The sequence below is a fragment of the Antedon mediterranea genome, chromosome 7 (assembly GCF_964355755.1).
Source record: "Antedon mediterranea chromosome 7, ecAntMedi1.1, whole genome shotgun sequence".
In the NCBI taxonomy this organism is placed as follows: domain Eukaryota; kingdom Metazoa; phylum Echinodermata; class Crinoidea; order Comatulida; family Antedonidae; genus Antedon; species Antedon mediterranea.
In genome coordinates, this window is record NC_092676.1 from 4,392,463 (window position 1) to 4,418,630 (window position 26,168).

Here is a 26,168-nt window from a genome sequence, read left to right on the forward strand (position 1 = left end):
TCTGTTTTTGGACACACTTAACTCGCGCGGCAGCTACAGTCAGTAAATGTTTTAGCTCTAGATAGACGGCGACCGGTTTCTATATTGTTTGGTCCATACCATCGTCCATAAAGGCTATACATGCTGATACTATCGATACGACAGTCGGGGTTTTATCCGTGTTTACAATTTCGCCATTTTTTTTTTCGGTCAAGTGTACGGGGTAAAAAATAAAGAAGGAATTAACGTCAAGCATGCTAAACAAAAAATTAGTATATTATAGGAATGTTCTATAAGTTGAAAATGTTCAACAAAAATTGTGGAATTGTAGATGCTGATAATTTAATGTTGGGTAAGGTAGTTTTAACAGCATTTTTTTATTGCCGTCGAAATGACGGTTTACCACAACATCATTTGCAGTTTCAAGGCCCTTTCTACAGCAATTGCCGTCGATCTTCATATTATTATTAGATATTATTGTATTGAACTCTGTAATGTGTGGTGTGATATTGTCAGTACAGTACAAGGGTCCGTTAAATGAGCGTTTAACGAATATAAAAACGATCTGTTAGGTCGGCGGTTAACGGACGAAAACAACGGACGTTGTTCTTCCGTTGTACGCGTTAAATTCAATTTCATTGTACAGTATTAACCATGATACGCTCTGCTGAGTACAGACCGCCCAACTCATTAACGTTTTGCATATTATTAACGCATTTAAACGTCTATTAACGGAGTAAAAACATTTGGGCACGCTCCCTAAGTATCCCAATATTTTATTGTTCCAAGTTGGAACCTGTGTAGACCTTATTAGAATAGTTGCCCTTGTTTTACTAAAGCTCTGTCCACACTATCAAACTTTATATGGCAGGAAAATGTGATGTGCCCATATATGGACATGATGATGTAATATCACTACCAGATTTGGGCATGTCACTACCATATTTGGGCACGTCACACTTTTTTTGTCAAACTAGTTTGATAGTGTAGAGCTTAAAGTTCCATCGCAATGAATCCGTCTTGTTTTCTCGTAGGCCAGCCACTATTGCTACAGCAGTGAGTGCATTCACATCAAATCTAGCAAACATTGATCCTGAAGAAAAGAAGCAAGCTTTAGAAGAAGAACAATTAAGGCTTGCATCCATGAAGATGGTAAGAACATCACAAATGAGATGCGGTCATAAGCCCCATCCTGGACTTAAAATTCTAAGTTATGGTCATGGGTGTTAATTTACCAAAAAAACAACTTGTGTATAAGTTATTTTTTAAAAATGTTTTTTCAGGGGACAATCTTTAAATCTTTAGCACCTTGAGCACTTTTAGAGGATATGTGCGCTATATAAATTATTATTATTTATTATTAACATAATAAATGTTTGTATTCGTGAAATGGAGAGTATAATGAGAGTTAAATGACGGAATGGTCTATATGAACAAAAAATGAAAACAAAAATCATATAATTATTATTATGATATATTTTAATTAACATAATATTAACTATTATCCACAGCAAACCCATACATCTCCTCCAGTATCTGAGTTGAGTGCAGCACCAACAAGTAACAATCCGTTTACAAACACAGCGCCACCACAGGCTGTGACCTCTCCGTTTACAAACACATCAGCACCGCAGGCTGTGACCTCTCCGTTTACAAATACATCAGCGCCACCACAGGCTGTGACCGCTCCAGTCACCGCTCCTCCTAGTCAAGATTTATTTAGTGTTGCCACAACGAGTAAGTCTTTGAAATATATTAACATTTTCTGGTCCAGAAAAGTGAATGTGTGTAAATAAAAATGGCAGAAAGTTTAGAAGGCAATTCGTCTCAGTGAATAAGCATATGCTGATCCAAGGTGGGGGAGGGGGCCCTCTAAATTTTGCTAATTGTAATGAAAAAGATAGGATACTAATTTTAGTTCGGCACCTAAAATTTGCCATCTTTAGGCCCTGGGGTCTCCCTTTCCCCCTATTCCATAATCCTGGATCTGCCACTAGATAATATATCAACTTATAATATATTAATTATTGGCAATAAATAAGCGCTATTTTCTAAAATAAAGGGCCAGGAGATGGTTGTTTTTTGACTTCAATTATCAAAAACAAAACGAAAACAACATATGCGTCTACCATGTTTGTTCAGTACCCACAGTGTGTTATTCTATTCTAGGAAACTACAATGTGATTTTGACTTTCGGACAAAAAATCCCTTTCTTTTGTTGTTGACATTTTTTTTCCACAATCTTTTCCAAAACTTAAGGAGACAGAAAGAAATAAAATATGTTTACATTTCAATTTCATGCTCCAACCATTCTCATAGTGACATGCTTTAGTGGTGAACATGCTTGCTTACCAGAATCTGGGGTTCAAATCCTGGCACAGGTCCAGTACCAAAATAATTGTCATCTCAATCTTTAGTGCTTATGTTTTATTTTTCTGCTCAATCTTCTGCCAATTATCAAGTCAAATCTCATGGGCTCTTTCAAATGCTTTACATACGTCATGAATATCATACATAAAATCAGCCATTCATGTTTTAGATTCATCACAATCACAGCCGACGAGTAAACCGTCAGAAGATCTCATGGGCTTAACACCGAATCCAATGGCTGTCGTCCAGGCTACATTGCAGGCGCAGTCACAAATGATGCACCCTGGCATGCCGAGCGGCTCCCCTTGGAGCTCACCGAACGGTAAGACAAATCAGATCCGCGCTTGTAATCACATGATACTTGCATGATAATGCTTCGCTTTACATACACTCGCATTTATTCTTAAGCTCTGTCTACACTATTAAACTTGTATCACAAAAAAAGTGTGATGTGCTCGATTATGGTAGATATGACATCATCATGTCCATGTATGGGCACATAAAGTTTGATAGTGTAGACTGGCTTTAATCATTTACTTTGCTTTAATAATATTATTACAGAAAATTAGACGGGTTTGTGCCAAGCCCATCACGCTAAACTGTAGGTTAATAAATCCATTTCCAATACTCATCAACCATAAATATTCATATATTAACAGCATATATAAACAGATTTAAAAATGTCTATATATTCCTAAAGAATTTTATCAAACTGAATTCTGTGAGTAACGAAAACTAATCTAATGAGTATAGTTCATTCCAATTTCCAGTACGTTCATGCATCGAAAGTTTAATGACTGGTTTTTTGTGCCTAAATGCCTGTGTGCGTATAAAACAAAACCATAGTTTGTGTGCAGAACGGCCTTGTTTTGTTTTTTTCACCGGATATAATACTAGATTGAGCCAGCTTGAACAACCTAAACTAGATTGAACCAGCTTAAGTCAACCTAAACTAGATTGAACCAGCTTAAGCCAACCTAAACTAGATTGAACCATCTTAAGCCAACCTAAACTAGATTGAACCAGCTTAAGCCAACCTAAACTAGATTGAACCATCTTAAGCCAACCTAAACTAGATTGAACCAGCTTAAACCAACCTAAACTAGATTGAACCATCTTAAGCAAACCTAAACTAGATTGAACCAGCTTAAGCCAACCTAAACTAGATTGAACCATCTTAAGCCAACCTAAACTAGATTGAACCAGCTTAAGCCAACCTAAACTAGATTGAACCATCTTAAGCAAACCTAAACTAGATTGAACCAGCTTAAACCAACCTAAACTAGATTAAACCATCTTAAGACAACCTAAACTAGATTGAACCAGCTTAAGCCAACCTAAACTAGATTGAACCATCTTAAGCCAACCTAAACTAGATTGAACCCAGCTTAAACCAACCTAAACTAGATTGAACCATCTTAAGCAAACCTAAACTAGATTGAACCAGCTTAAGCCAACCTAAACTAGATTGAACCATCTTAAGCCAACCTAAACTAGATTGAACCAGCTTAAGCCAACCTAAACTAGATTGAACCATCTTAAGCAAACCTAAACTATATTGAACCAGCTTAAACCAACCTAAATTAGATTGAACCAGCTTAAGCCAACCTAAACTAGATTGAACCATCTTAAGCCAACCTAAACTAGATTGAACCAGCTTAAGCTAACCTAAACTAGATTGAACCATCTTAAGCAAACCTAAAGTAGATTGAACCAGCTTAAACCAACCTAAACTAGATTGAACCAGTTTAAGCCAACCTAAACTAGATTGAACCAAATATTGTCAGTTGTCAAAAATATTGCTAACTGGATGAAAGGAGTTGATAATTAGCAAATCAATTGTGATTGGCTACTGATTATATAACGTTTATGCAACTCCTCATTATTGTGTTTTACTATTACTGTATATTTTATTTTTCTTATTTTATTGTTACTGCAATGTATGAATACTATTTCATTTTTTAAAATACTGAAAATGTTTTTCATAGCTATACATTGTTATTAGTAATGTTTTCTTTTTCTCGTTCTCTTTATTCGGACACTTGTTTGGCTTTACACTTACACTTTGTCTTTACATGCTTCGCTTGTTTTGATTCTGTGGATAGTTGGTCGTGCTTTGAAAGTACCACGCCCTCGTTCGCCATTCGATGACAACGTGGGAAATAGCGCATCTGCTCCTGCCAGCATCGTTGATAGCTTTCTTGGCGGTGATAATACACAAAGTATAGCATACCTGTTTATTACTTTGCTCTTTCTTTTGTATTTTCAATCTTTCAATGTTTCGCACATTAAACGTATTTAAAGCACTTGTAATTTTTTTTTTTTTTACTTTATTGAATTAAATGTCCATATGTTAATGTTGTGATCAAAATTATAAGAAATGCAGTTATTTTGTTTCTTACATTGTCAGCATATAGTGTTTTGCTATATAAGGCCATATATATTTATAATTATGTTGACCAAATTTCAAAGTATATAGGTAATAATCTTGACCTAGATCCTTAATGATCTGAAGGTATGATTCCACACCTGTTATTTGAGATATTAGGTTTGTGTCCCACCCTAAAAACAACTTCTTTAGTGATCTCACAATGTAAATATGTATGATTATTTTTATAACTAAAAATAATTCAATTGTTAAAAGATGAAGCTAAATGGCCCTGTTAGATATGAGGCTTCTATTCTCTAGGCTTGGCACCAACCAACCCGTTTACTAACACAGCAAAACCCAGCATAGGATCGCCGTCACGTGGCTATGAACGCCACAGCTGGACTCCAAGCATCCTAGAACCAGAGGGTGGCTTAGAATCTGGCGGTAATGCCGTCGCTGATCTGGAAGCTTTCTTCAGTTCACCCTCCGTGTCCCCTAGCGGAACACCTACTCGCCAAACAAGATCTGGTACTTTTTTGACATCTGTCATGACCCATTCCTCCTGTGTTTGGATGTTGTTGTGACTCCTCCCTCTTGTGTTTGAATGTTTGTCATGACTCCTCCCTCTTGTGTTTGGATGTTTGTCATGACTCCTCTCTCTTGTGTTTGGATGTTTGTCATGACTCCTCCCTCTTGTGCTTGGATGTTTGTCGTGACTTCTCCCTCTTGTGTTTGGATGATGTATGCATTTGGAATGTACTGTGTCTGGAAGTTATTAACCACTACCATTTTCCATGGTTTTTTTTTCAATGTCTAAATTCTTGATATATCTTTTATTTTTTTCTCATTGTTTTGAATTTTCTCCACAGTACTATATTTCAAGTGGATGTACTGTAGTTATAAAATGAGTTGGACAGAATGATTGAAAGAGAATGTATTAATTTAAAAAGACAGCGGTTGAAGATAAATAAAATTTAAATATAATTGTTTGGATATCTTCAATATTCTGTACACAAAATGTCATGCAAATATTTTTTGATTTCTATGCACAACTTTATGGAGAACACCAATATTAGTGAGTTCTACTAGGCCCAATTTTAACTTCTCAAACCACCCAAACTGGATAGCTGAAAAGCCTAATTTCACCATAGGCACTCCAGAATTCCTCTGGATATCTGAACGTACTTTATTTTTTTCAAACCTAGCTTTAACTTATTGACAACCTAACCCCTACAATTCTCTACCTGCCTGGGACACACAGATCATGTTTTTTTTTTAATGAGGGTGATCCATCCATTTTGTCTAATAGAAGCACAATCATGCAAGGGGATCTGAAATAAATACAGACTCTTTTTTTAACACCTTACACAAAGTTTAGATATGAATATGTAGCATGGTGGTAATTGTCTATCAACTGTTCAAATGATAACCCATGTTAAGACTTTGTTGTATTTATTTACCATATTTTCCCTACAATTTCAGTTATTTATGTAAATATGTGTTTGTATAAATATACAGTATCTAATTTTAATCGAAAGTTTAATTATATTTTTTTTTTAATGAATTACTGTATACTTTAATATATTTTTATCCCGTACACACTGTATAATCATGAAAATATACATATTTTATTTATTAGATTATTATTATATATTTAAATAATGATTTAATTCCTCTTAAGCTCTGTCTATACTATCAAACTAGTTTGACAAAAAAAGTGTGATGTGCCCAAATATGGTAGTGATATGCTCAAATATGGTAGTGATATGACATCATCATGTCCATATATGGGCACATCATATTTTTTTGTCGCATAGTTTGATAGTGTAGACACAACTTAATGCTAATTAACAAAGGTGCTAATTTTTCACAGGCTGCTATACAATATTTAATAAGAAGAAATATTACTTTGTCATTATAATTTTCAGGCATGCTGCCACCAACTAACTCTCCTTCACCTTCAACCAATAGCCTCATCGATCCAGGCTTAACAGCTTATAGTGCTAGGCCAATTCAAACAGGTAATAAAGGTTGCACGCTGCAAATAGCTTTTAAAAGTCTAGCTTTTTTAACAATTTATCACTTTGTATTTAGACTAACATAACAATTTGGTACTAATCAATACTAATGTTTTATAAAGCCTAGTTTCTTTAAAGTCAATATGCTGCTGATAAAATGTTCCGTTGAATTTATCGACATATGCAGAACAGTATCATGATTTCTTAAGCGGGAAATTGAGTTTTTTTAAATCCACAAAATGGTCTCATCTTATTTTTCTCATCCCACCCCCTTCATCTCATCCCAAGAGATTTTTAATATATTTAATGAGGTTGATCCATCTAGCAATTGATGATCATTATACAATTCGGTTCATTTTGATAACCCCCTGTGTATAAATGCACGCATAAGTAAAAATGTGTGTAACGAACAAACTTCAAAATGTCTCTGTGAAAGATCCAACATATTTTTGTCTCCAACATCAGGATTTTAAAAATTACAATTTAAATTGATATTGACAAATTAACGGAAAATTTAGTCCTGCCAATGCCATGTGCCAGTGAACTTATTGATTTTAAGTAAAACAGGCTTAAGTTTCTATTTAAACTCAAATAATTCAAATCAAATTTAATAACAATAATACAGGTAGGTATTTGAGTTATCAAATCATTGCTTAGTTCAGAATTGTCTCATTGCTCTTAATTTGTAATATAGTTTGTAACAAATAATAATAGAAACACAAAATACATGAATCGACCATAATACGCATGACATGATGACCATTTGCCTGATGGCAAGGAACGGGAATGCGTTGATACATTTCGGCAGGTATTGTTATCTCCCAGAAATGTTAAGGACAGTGTTTAAATTCTGGTACCCTCTGGAATTTCCCCTGGCATGACAGTGTGCGTGACACCCAGGTACCTTGGAATTTCCCCTGGGATGACAGTTTGCGTGACACCCTGGTACCTTGGAATTTCCCATGGGATGACAGTGTGCGTGACTCCCTGGTACCTTGGAATTTCCCCTGGGATGACAGTGTGTGTGACACCCTGGTACCTTGGAATTTCCTTTGGGATGACAGTGTGCGTGACCCCTGGTACCTTGGAATTTCCCCTAGAATGACAGTGTGTGTGACACCCTGGTACCTTGGAATTTCCCCTAGAATGACAGTGTGCGTGACATCCTGGTACCTTGGAATTTCCCCTCGGATGACAGTGTGCGCGACACCTTGGTACCTTGGAATTTCCCCTGGGATGACAGTGTGCGCGACACCCATGGTACCTTGGAATTTCCTCTGGGATGACAGTGTGCGTGACACCCTGGTACCTTGGAATTTCCCCTGGGATAATAGTGTGCGTGACACCCTGGTACCTTGGAATTTCCTCTGGAATGACAGTGTGTGTGACACCCTGGTACCTTGAAATTTCCCCTGGGATGACAGTGTGCGTGACACCCTGGTACCTTGGAATTTCCCCTGGAATGACAGTGTGCAAGGCACCCTGGAATGCCCCTGGCATCACCCCTGGCATCTTGTGTTTCTACTATTTTTGTTATAATATAGAATGCTTAGGAATCTGTAGAACCAAACCCTCATGTCAATAACTGTATATATTAACATAATATTTTTATGTACAAAATAATTCCAAGAAAAAACATTTCTAAACGTCAACTTCCAATTAGTTATAATGAAATAACTACTGAAGTAAACACACAAAATTACTGCAGTAATCATTTCATTATAATTGATAAGAAATTAACCTACAAACCAGCATGAGTATCCAACATTTTTGAGATGACCTTTGACCCCAAGTAAGTGTCGTATGCTTGTTATTGTTTTGTATCACTGTGCATTTTTTCCTTCATTTTGCCATTCATTGTTAGGGGTCATGCAAACTCAAGTAGGGGCTAACTTTGATCAAGCCTTTGGTACGGCATCTACCAAAACGTCAGGTAGGTTCATGCAATGGGTATTAATACCCAAAGAAGGGGTGCAATCTAGAAGTAGTGGTACAATCTAGAATTAGGATACTAACTTGAAGAACGGATATAGCAAAGGGGAAAAGGTCATTCCGAAATTCTAGAAACAGATCGAAAGCCCTTTTGTTTCATAAGAGTTCATATTATTAATACCAATTTTTCATTCACTAACATTTTATTTTTTTAATTCAAGTTCAACTTTAAAATGAGATTTTTTTTTTTTTAAAGCAATTCAAAGAACGGGTCATTCTAAAGAAAAAAATTATTACTTAAACTAATGATGTTACTGTATTGCCAAACAAATGCATTTTACTTTAAAGGCCAAAGCTTGAGTAGCAAAAGCTGATTTATTTTGATCTTTTTTTGTCACATTTTATTGTTTATTTTATGTGTGACATGAGTGACAAATAAAGTATTTACACACATGTATCATTTCTTACATTGAATCCAATACAAATTTCAATTTCTGCCATGTTATCTTATTCAAATTCAAAATTTATTCACCTCCCTTTGGAGAAACATATAAAAAACTGTCCAATAAAACACATCAAAATGAAGATTCACACGAATCAAAAGATTAAAATGGTTAAATAAAGTGTAAAAATCATTGTGAAAATTTGATGAATTTTAGCAATTTTTAATAACATTTTTAGTTCATTTAGTGTTTATTGTGTATTGTGTGTACAATGTTAAAGATGTATTGTCCCTTTGACTAATTCCAAAAAAATAAAAAATAATAGATTTCGAAAAAAGGTGGGTCATTTTGAAGTATCATAATAATTATTAACTATCACCAAATATTTTTCGAAAAAAAAAAAAAATTTAACTGAAATACAGACGTTTTTTTGTTTAAAAAATTACTTTGACTTCCAGTCAAAGTTTTCAATCAAAACATATCCCATAATGAAACGCGCCTGTTTGGCTACTCTGTATGCATAATCATAAAACTTCCTCATGATCTGTGTGAAAATACCTTCTTAACCGTGACAAGTTGTAAACAATCCTAATTTAGCATATGCATAATGCGTACTCATGGTTTGAAATCTTTGTTTACTTTCGCTCGTGACGATTTTCCAGATGAAATGTAATCAAACTAATTTACCTGTTAATTACGTAAACTTGTTGTTTTTGGCTCAAATTTTCGACTTAAAGTGAATAACTTTAATATTAATTTGATATGGCCACTTTAAATTTAGAATATTTTGACCTTCATTTTTTTGTGTTTCAAGGGACAATACATCTTTAAGCATTCATGCGTTATTAATTTTCCAGGCATGCATAATCAATTTACATTAGAGAGATTATTTACATCTAATGTACTGCATTATTTGCTGCCCTCTCTTGTTTGATTACCCAAGTTAAGCCTGTGTGAGGGCAGTATAATTGTCAAAACCTTCTAACCATTTCAAGATCTTGTCTCGTGTTTAATTTCCCAGGCATGCAAAATCAATTTACGTTGTGTATTAGAGATAATAGTATATGATTATCTTTAATCCTCTATCTCAAATGTACTATGTATGTGCTGCCCTCTGTTGTTATTTTTTGCCTGTGAGCTTGCAGTATATTAAACTAGATATTAAAATGTATTATGAATATTATTACGAGCACTGTGTTATAATAAGTATAATGCTGTCTGAAAACTAATATAATAATTAACAAAATAAAAAATGAATTCATATTGATAAATTTCAGGCGGAGCTGAATTACTCGGAGAGGTTATGCAGCCAATGAACAAGAGAATAGAACCAACACCCCCCGCAGAAAATCTTGTTTCAAATGGAACAAGCAAGGATATTGATAGCACATTGGCACATCTAGCCACTAATCTAAATATGAAAGGAGGAACACCGAAAAAGTAATTATATATGACCTTTGACTCTTAATTTCAAATTCAGATATTTACACCTCTTAGAAATGTGTATACTCTACACTTATATTTGTTTTATTTCAACATTATTTTACGAGGGTGGTCCATCCAGCCGAAGCTGATCATTAGGGACCCTCACAAAAATACAATATGACAAGACATAAACATGTAACAATTCTCACTGATTGTAAACAATTAAATTAAAATTAGAATTTATAAAGATAAACAAAATCAAATAATGCACAATTTGCATAAATGTAAAATTAGTAATTAAATAAAATAAAATAATGTATTGTATTAATGTATATTTTAACTTCTCTTCCCAATCTTCTCCCACACCCCCTCCTCATCCTATCCAAGCAATCTCACTGTACTTTGTGTCTACAAGGACTTAATATTATATACTTCTCTTCCCCATCTTCTCCCACACCCCCTCCTCATCCTATCCAAGCAATCTCACTGTACTTTGTGTCTACAAGGACTTAATATTATAACTTCTCTTCCCCATCTTCTCCCACACCCCCTCCTCATCTTCTCCCACACCCCCTCCTCATCCTATCCAAGCAATCTCACTGTACTTTGTGTCTACAAGGACTTAATATTATATACTTCTCTTTCCCATCTTCTCCCACACCCCCTCCTCATCCTATCCAAGCAATCTCACTGTACTTTGTGTCTACAAGGACTTAATATTATATACTTCTCTTCCCCATCTTCTCCCACACCCCCTCCTCATCCTATCCAAGCAATCTCACGGTACTTTGTGTCTACAAGGACTTAATATTATAACTTCTCTTCCCCATCTTCTCCCACACCCCCTTCTCATCCTATCCAAGCAATCTCACTGTACTTTGTGTCTACAAGGACTTAATATTATAACTTCTCTTCCCCATCTTCTCCCACACCCCCTCCTCCCACACCCTCTCCTCATCCTATCCAAGCAATCTCACTTATGCTATATTTCTTTCTATCTATCTAATGTTAGTTTCATTATGATGCATGACTTATTTCATGGAAAACGTAAAGAATTACTAATAATGAATATTTTAGTGGTAATTGTTTCTCAACATTGATAAGAAATTGAGAATTGAGATTGACGATTAAATTTTGTACATACGGATTTAAATCTGATTGGTTATTTGGTTGTTGGACAAAATTGTAGACAGTTGATTGGTTGGCTTAATAATAGGCAGTTGATTGGCTGGTAGATTGAAACAAGTAAAAGATAGTTGATTGAAAGATGGACAAAATTTAAATAGACAATTGATTCGTTGACTAATGTGTAAAGAGCCAAATAGAGGACAAAACTTAAAAGAGAGTTTATTGGCTAGTTGATCAAAAAAGTTGTAGGTACTTCATTGGAAGATAGACGCATATTTGACAAAATTAAAGATGTTTGATTGGCTGGTTCATTGTAATCGTTCTATCTTTGTTCATGCAACATCTAGTATAACTATAAGAACATTATTTACTTTTGGAAAATATATTTTAGAAAAATAATATATAAAACAATAAAAACATCATCTAATTTATTGATATATATCATGAAATATATTGTCCTCCATAAAAAATATTTTTTTAACATTTTTGTATAGAATAGAATATGTAGAATATGCCATTTTAATGTCACATAATAGTCGGATTGAAACAACATTTATTTACCAGAAAAAAATGTAATTTAATGCCAAAAATAGTCAAATTTGCTGAATTTTTTGGTTGAATTTATTTTGTTATTTTACAAGTGAAAACATTTTTTCAGTTCTTTTTCCCAATGGAAGTAATTAACTTTATTAAAACTACAAATACAAAATAAATTCTTCAAAGTCTGATTTTATTAATCTTAATTTTTCATAATTTTGGGGGACAATAAATGTTTACTGATAATTTTCAGAGCCGATCACCAATGGACCAAAAACCCTTCCAAGAATATGAAGACAGGTGGCGCTAATTGGGCCCCACAACAGACGACGTCAACAACGACATGGCCACAAGGACAACAATATATGGTAAGATATAAATATAAGATCATATATTTTAGTATTACTGTTAAGCGTTTTACAGCATTTATGAAAGTCAATGTTCTAAAGATTGACGATTATGTTTTGTATCTGTACATACTGTATTGAATTGTTATTGGTTGATTGGTTGTCCGACAAAATCGTAAACAGTTGATTGGTTGACAAAATTACAGACAATTGATTGGCTGATTTGATTGAATCAAGTTATAGTTTCATAGTCACACTGCTGATTGGTTGACAAAAGTATGAAGAGCTAATTGTGTAACAAAGTTAACGACAGTTGATTGGCCGGTTGAAACACAAAATCATAGACTTTTGATTGGTTGATAACATTGTAGACAGTTGATTGGCTAAATAGACAAGGCAGTTAATTTTGAAACAAGTCAAAGAAAGTTGATTGTCTGGTTGATTGAAACAAGTCAAAGAAAGTTGATTGTCTGGTTGATTGAAACAAGTCAAAGAAAGTTGATTGGCTGGTTGATTGAAACAAGTCAAAGAAAGTTGATTGTCTGGTTGATTGAAACAAGTCAAAGAAAGTTGATTGGCTGGTTGATTGAAACAAGTCAAAGAAAGTTGATTGTCTGGTTGATTGAAACAAGTCAAAGAAAGTTGATTGGCTGGTTGATTGAAACAAGTCAAAGAAAGTTGATTGGCTGGTTGATTGAAACAAGTCAAAGAAAGTTGATTGTCTGGTTGATTGAAACAAGTCAAAGAAAGTTGATTGGCTGGTTGATTGAAACAAGTCAAAGAAAGTTGATTGGCTGGTTGATTGAAACAAGTCAAAGAAAGTTGATTGGCTGGTTGATTGAAACAAGTCAAAGAAAGTTGATTGGCTGGTTGATTGAAACAAGTCAAAGAAAGTTGATTGGCTGGTTGATTGAAACAAGTCAAAGAAAGTTGATTGTCTGGTTGATTGAAACAAGTCAAAGAAAGTTGATTGGCTGGTTGATTGAAACAAGTCAAAGAAAGTTGATTGTCTGGTTGATTGAAACAAGTCAAAGAAAGTTGATTGGCTGGTTGATTGAAACAAGTCAAAGAAAGTTGATTGGCTGGTTGATTGAAACAAGTCAAAGAAAGTTGATTGGCTGGTTGATTGAAACAAGTCAAAGAAAGTTGATTGGCTGGTTGATTGAAACAAGTCAAAGAAAGTTGATTGGCTGGTTGATTGAAACAAGTCAAAGAAAGTTGATTGGCTGGTTGATTGAAACAAGTCAAAGAAAGTTGATTGTCTGGTTGATTGAAACAAGTCAAAGAAAGTTGATTGTCTGGTTGATTGAAACAAGTCAAAGAAAGTTGATTGTCTGGTTGATTGAAACAAGTCAAAGAAAGTTGATTGTCTGGTATATTGAAACAAGTCAAAGAAAGTTGATTGGCTGGTTGATTGAAACAAGTCAAAGAAAGTTGATTGTCTGGTTGATTGAAACAAGTCAAAGAAAGTTGATTGTCTGGTTGATTGAAACAAGTCAAAGAAAGTTGATTGGCTGGTTGATTGAAACAAGTCAAAGAAAGTTGATTGTCTGGTATATTGAAACAAGTCAAAGAAAGTTGATTGGCTGGTTGATTGAAACAAGTCAAAGAAAGTTGATTGTCTGGTTGATTGAAACAAGTCAAAGAAAGTTGATTGTCTGGTTGATTGAAACAATTCAAAGAAAGTTGATTGTCTGGTTGATTGAAACAAGTCAAAGAAAGTTGATTGTCTGGTTGATTGAAACAAGTCAAAGAAAGTTGATTGGCTGGTTGATTGAAACAAGTCAAAGAAAGTTGATTGTCTGGTTGATTGAAACAAGTCAAAGAAAGTTGATTGTCTGGTTGATTGAAACAAGTCAAAGAAAGTTGATTGGCTGGTTGATTGAAACAAGTCAAAGAAAGTTGATTGTCTGGTTGATTGAAACAAGTCAAAGAAAGTTGATTGTCTGGTTGATTGAAACAAGTCAAAGAAAGTTGATTGGCTGGTTGATTGAAACAAGTCAAAGAAAGTTGATTGTCTGGTTGATTGAAACAAGTCAAAGAAAGTTGATTGTCTGGTTGATTGAAACAAGTCAAAGAAAGTTGATTGGCTGGTTGATTGAAACAAGTCAAAGAAAGTTGATTGTCTGGTTGATTGAAACAAGTCAAAGAAAGTTGATTGGCTGGTTGATTGAAACAAGTCAAAGAAAGTTGATTGGCTGTAATTATACACAGTCGACAATACATCATGTACTATTGAATTGTTAATATGTTTTTTCAAAATGTTGTTTTCTTCCTATTTTCAATGCTTATCACAGGAGGTACAGTAATATTATGGTTTGAAAACTAATTTACTCTTTAATCTAGTGTGTGACAATGTTTGTAGATAATTTGGGAGAATATAAATATAGGGGAGTCCTTTTATTATATAACCGCATCATCAGTAGGCCCATCATCAACATCTTTAGCTTTATTGTAATCATATCGTTAATGTCATCATCAGTATTGTCATCATCATCACCATCATTGTCACCATGATCATCATCATCGTCATCGTTATTGTCGTCGTCATCATCATCTCCTTCATCATCATCATCATCATCATCATCACCATTATCATCATCTTTATCATCATTATCATCACCATCATCTTTATCATCATCTTAATCATCTTCATCTTTTTCATCATCATCATATTCATCATCATTATCACCATCATCATTATCACCATCACCATCATCATCACCATCATCTTCATCAAATAACATCATCTGACATTGTTTTGCCATTAAAGTGGAGGTGCTCTAAAAAAATTTCACATTTTTATTTTATTCAGTTTATAATAAAGATTCTGTAAATCAGACTAGGCCTAGCCCTAAGCAACAGAGAGACGAATGGAGATTAACCTCACTTGATTGATATCTCTATGTGACTTGTTATGACACTATATACCATACAGTGCTTCATTTTGAAGCTAAGATTAGACTCAAAAAGTAATAACAAAAGGCAAGACAATAATAAGTGTTCGTTGGATCGGATCGGACGTGGATGGATGTCTATTATTATGAGCAGGGAGGAGACGGAAATGATACACGTGTAGTTAGCGCGTCTCGTCAGCTCGAGCGATCCGAGAGATAAAGAGACGTGACGTAACATAACTAGGTAACGTGACCTCAACTAAGGTCATTACCTAACTGCTGAAAAAAATATACAGCGATTTTTCGATATTTAAAAAAAAAAAATTTTTTTTCTGATTTCTCAGAAACTGCTTATTTTGATATGATTGTTTACGTTTGTACATACTAATATTAATATACTGAATTAAATAACAGAAGGAAAAGCCCTGAGTACACCTCCACTTTAATATCATCCTTACACCTAAAATGTCATGATTTCATTAATAACATCATCATCATCATCATCTAATATTATCACCAATATTGTCATTATTCTTGCAATATATTTCCATCATCTTATTAATATTGTCATTATGTTGTCATCATCCTTCCTATTATTTATGACATCATAATTCATTTAGAATCATTATCAATATTGTCAGTAGTAAACAGCATGGTTCATAGCCAATGTACTTTGTACCATTTTGTGTCAATAAGCATGTTACATCTGATGGTTTAAACTGTGTAAATATTGTAATTTTTACATTACACAATAATTAGAAATACTGTAAAAGTATTTTGTTCAGTGAAATTCTGAGTAGGATTTAATTATGAACATTATTGCCATATTTGGCTAATTACAAATACTATATATTATCATTTTTTGATAACCCGTATCGCCCTAATTATATAAAAACACTATACCATTTGAATAAACTTAGTATATCCCACAAGGCCCCACCACAGAAGAAAGCTGAAAACATTATTGTATTATATACAGTAGTCAAATACATGATTGCTAAACAAAAAAATAAATTATATATTATTTTTTAATTTGTAGCAACATACTAGAAACTTTTATGTACAACTTGCACCATTTATTTTTATTTATTTAATTTTATTTTTATTCAAATTATCACACAGGCACAAAAATAGAAAAACATAAAATAAACCATGGCATTAAACTTAGCACTAACAAATTATATTTTTGTATGTACAGTACTATAAACTCTTTACAACTGCATGTTTCAATATTATTATTTTTCTTTATGTTCTTCTTGTAATTTAGTATACCTTACATCTGTTATCCATCACTACATATAAACATATGTTAGTAAGTTAGTTATTTTTTGTAAAATTCTGCATGAGTTCCACTTACATGTAATCCTGTTTTATTTACCTTTGACATTCTTAAAGGAGGGAATCCAGTCTCAACCACCCAAGCCGGTAAGTAGACACACACATGGCCACTCTTCATACGGACCTCTTACTCATCTTCGGGTTTTGACAAATTATAATGTTTCGTTTTCGGCATGCATGATGTACGAGATTTATTAGTTTTGATAACGTCACGGTGAGAAATTCATATTAATGGAATCAGATAGAATAGAAAACATCACATCATCATCAATGTATTTACTGTAGTTTAATCATGACAACTGGTTGGGTATTGTAGTTGGTTTATAATTAATTCACTATACTGGCTTTGGTATAGCACTCTATCCAATAAAGTATAACATACTGGTAACATACTGAACTCCTATCTCATAAAGGGTAACATACTGAACTCCTATCTCATAATGGGTAACATACTGAACTCCTATCTAATAATGGGTAACATTAACCGCTTAAAATAATCTTTGTAACATCACCTATTTAGGAGATAATTTCCCATTAAAATGAACTAGAAGCGATATGTGTGCTAACATGAGGGCCGTATTAAGGGTAAACTTTTGTTTGGTCCTGGAGTTGTCATATTAATACAGGTTGTACTGTATGAACATTTAATATACTTTATAACAGTGTGATCAATGATTATTAATAACATTAACATGTTTCATAATGGTGTTGAATATAAATTTACAAAAAACATATTGATAACATTAGTTTTAGTCATCTTATAATATATTCTAATATCATTTATACAAAATACATAATATTTTAGACTATAATTATTTTAATATGTTTCATTTGTAATATGCTACCATTGAGATCAGTGCTACTAAATCAACAGACATTTAGTATATGTTATATATGTATGTGACCCCTTCATTCAGAGATGATGTCATGGTGACCTCTCCCCCCCCCCCATCCAAAAAAAACCCCTCTATTACTGAATAGTGTTCTATTCTCTATAGTTTAATGCAGGCTTTTTATTGGCTTACATATCAAATTAATAGCAGAAAATATTTTAAACCTTCATTACATTTACTAAATATATATTTCTTCCCGTCGTCTTGTGTGGTTAAGGACTGTAAACTGTAGGTCAAATCTACACAAAAATGCTTGTGTACACTTTAAAGAACTTAGTACATCTTTCGAGACGAGTAGGGGGTCACCCCGGTGTACTAGTTCACACTCAGCCACTGTGAGTAGGCTACCCAGTGTACTAGTACATCACAGCCACTGTGAGTAGGCTACTGGTCCCTCTAGGAGAACAGTCCTTGATTAAAGAGGTCACTTAGAGGTCACACAGTATAAAGAAGAAACAAAAACTGGTTTTAATAACAAAATGTTAAAAATCAAACAATATATCTGTATACCATATCTATACAACTGTTTATGGTTCTAGATTTGTATTTCCAGTACTTTGTTCTTGATGTTTCTATTAAAGAAACTAGACCTGCAATTTTTGACGTTTTCTAAAAATAATATATAACTATTATTTTTAAAAACATTAAACCAGGTCATTTCTTTTCTTAAATGTGCGTTCTACAGTTAATTGTGATAAAAAGAGAAAAACAATGCACTACCTATAAGTAGCTCGGGTCGTAAGTTCTCTTGTGTAGACGTGTAGGCCTAGCTTAGTTAGGCTTAGATTTGTAGGCCTAGCTGGTAAAGATCGGTAATGTACGAACATTGCTCGCTAGCTATAGCAGTCTGAGAATCTAATTTTCAAATTTACGTTGTTTTATTTTGATCAAATAAACTACTAGACTTTGTTTGAAATTTAAAGTTCAGATCTTGATGTGGCTTGCTTTGATTGCTATCACAGCAACGGATGTGTATCATATCGCTAAAAGCAACTATAAATAATTTATGCAGCTACCAGGAAAGTGTTTGTTAATTCATATTAATCAAAGTACTGCAATGAAGATACTGTTAGGATAATAATTATGAATTATGATATGTTAATTTAACAATGGAATAATTATAATAATTCAAAAGTTTTTATTCATTATTTATTATTATTATTATTATAGTTTGTCAATACCAATAACAAAACTAAATTAAACAATATTTATATTATTAAAATTCTTATTTTTACCAACCGACTTGTGTAAATGTAAAATGCAATTTAGGCTACAATTTTTTTGTACTGTATTTAAAGATGTGTTGTCCCTGAAAAATATGAAAAATAACGATTTAAAATATCAGACTTTTATTAGGCCATTTTACAAATTACAGTTTTAATGAAGTTATTCAATTCCATTTAAAACAAAACAAAAACAGACTATATTTTTAAAGATATCATTAAAAGGTTTTGTTGAATCAAATCTTCCAAACATTATTAAATCAACTTTAGAAAGTTTCATTACAAATGATAACGTGTCAGAAATCTTGTAGTTAGTTAGGAATGTAATGACATAATAGAGTAAAAAAAGCCTAAATAATAATCATAAAGTATAGGTTTAGGCCTAAAAGCTATTTCTACTAGGATGTAACGCAAGAATGTGAGTGAGTTGACCAATCACAAGCGACAGTTAGGATGATCCATCGCGTCGTGATTGGTCAAATTACATATGTTGTGCTCACGTCCTGCGTTCCATCCAAGTAGGAACCAAGTGTATGATATTAATATTAATAATAATTCAAAATTATTGTTCAATTTTGCATTAAGGGTTTTATTTTAGGATTTTAGCATATCACTTTTAAACCTTTTTGTATTTGCAACAATTTCTATTTTTTCCTTGTGTTTTTTAACTTCTAGTACATTGTATGGTATATTGTATCAACTGCACATATATTAGATTGTGTGTTTATTTTTGTGCTATAATTATGATTTTTTTTTTAATATAATTTATTTTTCTTTTTTTTTTTAATTTCTTTTCTAATGGTCTTTTAAGAATGTTTATAAGTGTTTAGTTGTCAAATATTTAAATTTCTTTGATGTGACAGGGATGGGTGGGTGAAAACATTCTAAAATAGTATTATTTGTGTGCCTCTCTTGTTGAGAAATGGATTCTTTGCAGCTGTGCAAACTACTTTAATTATTACCTCTATATAGTGCATGGAAGGGATGGACCTATTCTCATTCCTCAGCAATATCTGCACATATTGTGTATAAATAATAATAATCATTTTTTCAGTTATTGTGTGTGATCATATTAATTTTATATCGAATATAATAATTTGTTAAGCCTTGAAAATAATCCTTTTTTTTTACTGTACTTTTAATCTTTCTTTTGTAATATTGAATATAAATAAATTGATGTTAATATTAGTTCAAAGAAGTGATAACTATGATTTTAGTGAAATATTCAAGCATATTCAATTGCTTGTTTTTTACATTTTGTAGATGAAAATCCAGTACTGAATAAGATAAGGCAATATGATATAATGATAATATTACTAAAAATTATTTTTAAATTAATATTTTAATGTTTACTAAACCATTTAACATCATGTAAAATAAATTACAAGTCATCTACCACAAAAACTACTTTATATTCTACTAGTGCTTCTATTGTTACAATTACTTTCAGTTTGTTTTTTAAACAAAATTAGTTTACTAGTATTTGGTACGTTCCATTGTTGTTGCAGGGAGGTCAGCCAGCTGATTGGAGATCGGGAGCTTTTTCTGGACAGTTTGTGGCACCTAATCAACAAATGGTATGTCTCCTAAATAATGTCTAAATTCACAGTTTTGTAGATATAACAAAATAATAATAATTAATATATATCTTATTTCCTATATTCCTTTTGTCATGTAAACGTATTTGTACAATAAAGTTAAAATGATTCAAAAGCCTCCCTTCATTTGTTATTGAATAAAGTTTGACAATACCAATCAATTCAACATAACAAAATAGATCAATTTATACAAATAGTGTTCATGATTTTAAAGTTATGTTGACACAAATATTTGTCCTGCACTGCCCCGCATTGAGTGCATTACAATGATGTGGGAATTGTACTGTACGTGCCATTTTGTAGAAAGTTGCGGGACATTGCATGAAATACATACCCAAACATCAATATTTACGCCTGTATTTATATTCCTGAATTGTGCAATGATACGCACCATGGTTGCAGCCGTGCATGTTATTGTGGGAAATGACACGCATTTCACGACTAGTTCATGACATGTGGTATAATAATTTGTGCATACTTTACACTGTTTTTTTAGGTAATAGGTTGCCCATGTAGACCATGTGACCTAAGGTATGGTGTGTAAACTATTTGTGACAACATTAAATGGCACACACTGAATGCGGAACAGTGAGGACAAAAATGTGTGATAGTGTGAACGGGACATAAGTAATCATTATAATAAGTGTTGATTACTTCTTTATTTTAGGGAATGAGAACAGGTATGGCATACAATGCAGCAGGAGCACAGCAAATACATAGACCACCAACACAGCAAAATACAGATCCATTTGTAAGTACGGCAGTCAGCCACAGAGCGCTACATAAATAAGCGCCACAGTCCATTAAGCGCCGCAGTCCAGTAAGCGCTGCAGTCCAGTAAGCGCCACAGTCTAGTAAGCAGTCATGCCAGTAAGCGCCGCAGTCTAGTAAGTAGTCTAGTAAGTGACGCATTCCAGTAAGCGCCGCAGTCCAGTAAGCGCCGCAGTCCAGTAAGTGCCACAGTTCAGTAATCGCAACAGTCCAATAAGCGCCACAGTTCAGTAAGCGCAACAGTCCAGTACGCACCACACAAGTAAGCGCCACAGTCCACAAAGTGCCACCGTCCAGTAAATGCTGCAGTCTAGTAAGCCCCTCAGTCCAGTACGCACCACACAAGTAAGCGCCACAGTCCACAAAGTGCCACCGTCCAGTAAACGTCACAGTCTAGTAAGCTCCTCAGTCCAGTACGCACCACACAAGTAAGCGCCACAGTCCACAAAGTGCCACCGTCCAGTAAGCGCCACAGTTCAGTAATCGCAACAGTCCAATAAGCGCCACAGTTCAGTAAGCGCAACAGTCCTGTACGCACCACACAAGTAACCGCCACAGTCCACAAAGTGCCACCGTCCAGTAAATGCCGCAGTCTAGTAAGCGCCACAGTCCAGTAAGCGCCACAGTCTAGTAAGCGCCGCAGTCTAGTAAGCGCTACAGTCCAGTAAGCGCCACAGTCTAGTAAGCGCCACAGTCTAGTAAGCGCCGCAGTCTAGTAAGCGCCGCAGTCTAGTAAGCGCCGCAGTCTAGTAAGCGCTACAGTCCGGTAAGCGCCACAGTCTAGTAAGCACCACAGTCCACAAAGTGCCACAGTCTAATAAGCGCTGCAGTCCAGTATGTGCTGTTTAGAACAACAAGTTTTTTATTAAAATTGACAATTATTTACCAATTATTATATGCTGTAGATGCCTTTATTTGTATAAAATCTTTGATTCAATTTTGAGAAATAACGTTATTTCTACTATACTTTTTTTATATTTGCAGGGAAGTCTGTGAAGCTAACTGTGACAAATAAAGATATATATACACAAGTTAGCTCTTTTAAGAACTAAACATATTCATCTGAAAAAGAAGAAAATATAAAAATATTTAATCATAGCGACATTAAAAGTGTCAGAAATATCATAATTTACAGGATGTAGCAAACTGGTTTTTAGTTAATAATATTTGTTACCAATGAATTATAAACATTGTAATTGTCACCCAAAATCATTGTTTTCCTCACAAATTTTCAGAAGAGGAAATATATCTTGAAACAACATATATTAAATCATTTTATATGGATAGAGTTACAATTAATTTAATGTAAACAATTAAAATTGTAATTGAGTTGTTTAAATATCTGAGAGAAATCCTCCTGTTGTCGATCATGCTAGTAATTCTGTAGAAAGTGAGTTTATATTTTTTATCTGGAGATGTGAATTACATTGTATATTATATAATTTTGTTATATAAAATGTTGGTTTAGATCAACAAATTATCCGTGTGTTTATACTATGATGCTAACACGATAAATTGTGAAATGGAAATATGAATACATGTAACAAATATGTATTTAAAATTAAAGAGATACATACATTTGATAAATTTATATTTCATAACAAATGAAATAGTAGTTAAAATATCAAAGGGACAACCATAGGACCCAAGAAAGTGTCCCTTTAATTGTGGGTGTCCCTTGAATAGGGGTGTCCAAAAGGAGGGGGTTCAACTTTATGTAAATAAAATAAGGAATAGCCAATGTGTCTCATACAGTTGTTATTTTTTTGTTATGGTCATAGTATAAACACATTTTAGGAAATTTTCAGTTTTTTAAAGTAATTCCGAAAATCTTTATTTTATTTATTTCTGATTCTTCATATTTCTTGTTTAATTGCTGCCATTGTTTTTAAAACATGAACCAAATACTTTGCCACCTGCAATACTGACCACATGTGCTCAATATGACCCCAAGTGACCCCATATTAATTAGTAAATTCAGTAACTGATTCATAATTGTAGATTAATTAACAGTTTTTTGTAACGAGCAATAGATGGGTTACAAACAATTATTTGTTTATGAAACTTATATATAAATTTTTCCTTCGGTCCTATATTTTTATTTTTGTTATTATATGTTTTTGTTTATTATAATAATATATAATTATAAATGTATAATATTACTGTACTAAGACTATAAACATGTTTAGTATAATAGTATTGCATGCTATGTTGAACTCTATCCGTGTTTATATACAAGTATGTGTACCACTTATACAATAGACTATATGTTCAAACATTGTTGTAATGCCTTCATTTTTTATAGACATATGGCTTCTGATTTATCTGAATAAGACAATTGAGCAGAGGTGTTTTTATAGTCCTGGTTCGCGCTAGAAATTTGTATGGAGTCATGGTTCACGCTAGAGAGTTGTTATCGGGAGCAAACCAATCGTGTCAGTCTGTGTAAGAAATTGGTTCCCAAGCGATCTTGGTTCCCAAGTCGAAACACAAGGACGTAACGCAACATAAGTGATTTGACCAATCACAAGCGATGGATTATTCGAACTGTCGCCTGTCATTGGTTAACTCGCTTGCTGTGCACCTCTAGTGTGAACCAATAGTCGACTAAACAGAATCTGGTTATTATGATTGGAAACCGATTTTTATCAGCCCTAGTATGTATTGCAAATCAGGGTTACCGGTAAAATGACGTCAGTAATTTTGTGCGTGTGAACAGGGGATTTGATTTATGCCTGTGATTGGTGACCGTGTGTAAACAGAGCCTGGCAGTGGCATACTCATTTGGCATACAAGTATGTTTAGCATAAATTTACATTAAAGTGCGCAATATGTATTGCGACAACTGTGTTATTCACTCACTCTTTTCTCTATCAAAGTTAAATATAATCTTACAGATTGACTTGTCATTATATTAGATATCGCCCTGAGACCTATCAAAGTTATATCGGAGTTATAATCGGATATCTCGTAAGCGGTCCCAGTGTGGTCGCTTACGGGAGGTTCAACTGTATAGGCCTCATATTGTTATTGTCCAATTTTTTTAACGAATATTACATTTTGTTTGACAAAATTTGGCAATTAAACATTTTAGGTAGGCCTCTTTGGAAGGAAAAAAGCGATAATATAATAGTACTATATGCACATAATATTAAGTTATCATTGTATTATGGAGTCATATTAATCAAATATGTCAACAAACAAAAAAAATTGAAATTAAAAAATTAAATTATGCCATAATATTGTTATATATAAAAAATTCCATCTACTATAGTATAGAAATTTTCGAAAAATTGACATGCAATAAATGTCGACCCATTTCGACATTGCAGTGACATGCGCAGAATCGTATACGATTTCGACCTTTTTCTGTTTTTAGAAAAAGTCTGGAAAGTATGGAAATATACATGCATTTATAGAAATATTAGAGCATATTAAATGAAATTAAAAAACGCCATGTTTTGGGTGATTTTTTTGGTTACTATGACTCTAAGATGATGATAACGCAACATATGCGCATATATAGTAATATTATTGCATAATTATTGAATTTTAAAGAGTCGATATTTTGGCTATTTTTGAAAAAAATCCCTGTACTATAGTACACGGACATTTTCAAAAAATGACAAAATTTCGACGCTTTTATTTGTTGACATACCTAAATGAAATTCTTTCAAGATACCTACAGTTAATATGACTCTATAAAGTTGTGCATATTATGGCAATATTATTGCATAATAATTTAATTTTAAATAATCGATGTTTTGGCCATTTTTGAAAAAAGCCCTGTTTTCGAAAAATTACCAAATTTCGACCCTTTTATTTGTTGACATAACTAGTTACTATGACTCTATAAGATGATGATAACGCAATATATGTGCATATATGGCAATAGTATGGCATAATAATTGAATTTTAAATAGTCGATATTTTGGCCTTTTTTGAAAAAAATCCCTGTACTAGTACAGGAATTTTTTAAGAAAATGGCAAAATTTCGACCCTTTTATTTTTCGACAAAAGTGTGTATTATGGCTCTATAATTTTTTTTTTCTCTCTTTGGTTTGGTGTGTGCCTCTCTTCATATACATATACATAAGTAAATAAGGGTTAGTACACTACCAGTGTCTAACTAATACTCCTGTTATATTCCCAATATTCATTTTCTCATTTAGAATGTTCAATTCTTGCAAACATTTTTAAACAATTACGTTACCTTCAATTATTAGAATATTGTTATGTGTTATGATATGGACTTTGTTCTGAAATAAAAGTGAATTGAATTGAATTTCATTTAGCCTTTGTTCTAAAAAACCTTAGATAATAATCAATAGTACAATAGTCAATTCACATTCATTACTGTTTATCTTAAATCTATATGTAATTGCTTATTCGAACAAAACAATTAAATATTAATATCAACTACTAACCAAAGTAATACACCTGGTGAACTGATTTATCTAAATTATTTAAAACTCTTTTGCAACAATACTAAAAGAAACAATATTATGTCAAACGTTGAGATGACTTTGGGAGATAAAGTTTACTACGCACATCACGGTACTGAATTGCGTAAGAAGATGTTTGTCTTTAAAGTGGTAATAATATTGGTGGAGTTATCGTTTTCTAGTTGTGCTGATGTTGGTTCAAATGCCGGTATGATTCGTTCTTTTAATATTTATCATTTGTAATAGATATTATAATATAGTAGGGTGATTATAATAATTGATGACCTTTTCAGAATTTGTGGCAGGTCTAACCATCCTTATTTTACAACATTTATTATTCTATGATGTTTTATTGAAATGAAATGAAAATATCTTTTACCTTTATGATATACTGTGATCAAATTCTTTAGTTAATGTTTACCTTTTAATGAACAAATAGTAACATTTGAATTT

At 33.1% G+C, this 26,168-nt stretch overlaps 1 protein-coding gene across 1 annotated transcript in view; it reads left to right on the top strand.

Moving 5' to 3' along the window:
• LOC140054101 (phosphatidylinositol-binding clathrin assembly protein-like) overlaps nucleotides 1-23,291 on the top strand; it is a 44,789-nt gene extending 21,498 nt beyond the window's left edge. Inside the window, exons 13-24 of the mRNA XM_072098970.1 lie at nucleotides 1,014-1,131; nucleotides 1,491-1,716; nucleotides 2,519-2,671; nucleotides 4,455-4,571; nucleotides 6,649-6,741; nucleotides 8,603-8,671; nucleotides 10,391-10,553; nucleotides 12,457-12,571; nucleotides 16,843-16,872; nucleotides 20,410-20,478; nucleotides 21,167-21,250; nucleotides 22,255-23,291. Of these exons, the coding sequence (XP_071955071.1) occupies nucleotides 1,014-1,131; nucleotides 1,491-1,716; nucleotides 2,519-2,671; nucleotides 4,455-4,571; nucleotides 6,649-6,741; nucleotides 8,603-8,671; nucleotides 10,391-10,553; nucleotides 12,457-12,571; nucleotides 16,843-16,872; nucleotides 20,410-20,478; nucleotides 21,167-21,250; nucleotides 22,255-22,266 (1,249 nt within the window). The 3' untranslated portion in view covers nucleotides 22,267-23,291. The remainder of the gene's footprint in view (nucleotides 1-1,013; nucleotides 1,132-1,490; nucleotides 1,717-2,518; nucleotides 2,672-4,454; nucleotides 4,572-6,648; nucleotides 6,742-8,602; nucleotides 8,672-10,390; nucleotides 10,554-12,456; nucleotides 12,572-16,842; nucleotides 16,873-20,409; nucleotides 20,479-21,166; nucleotides 21,251-22,254) is intronic.
• The last annotated feature ends 2,877 nt before the right edge of the window (nucleotides 23,292-26,168 follow it).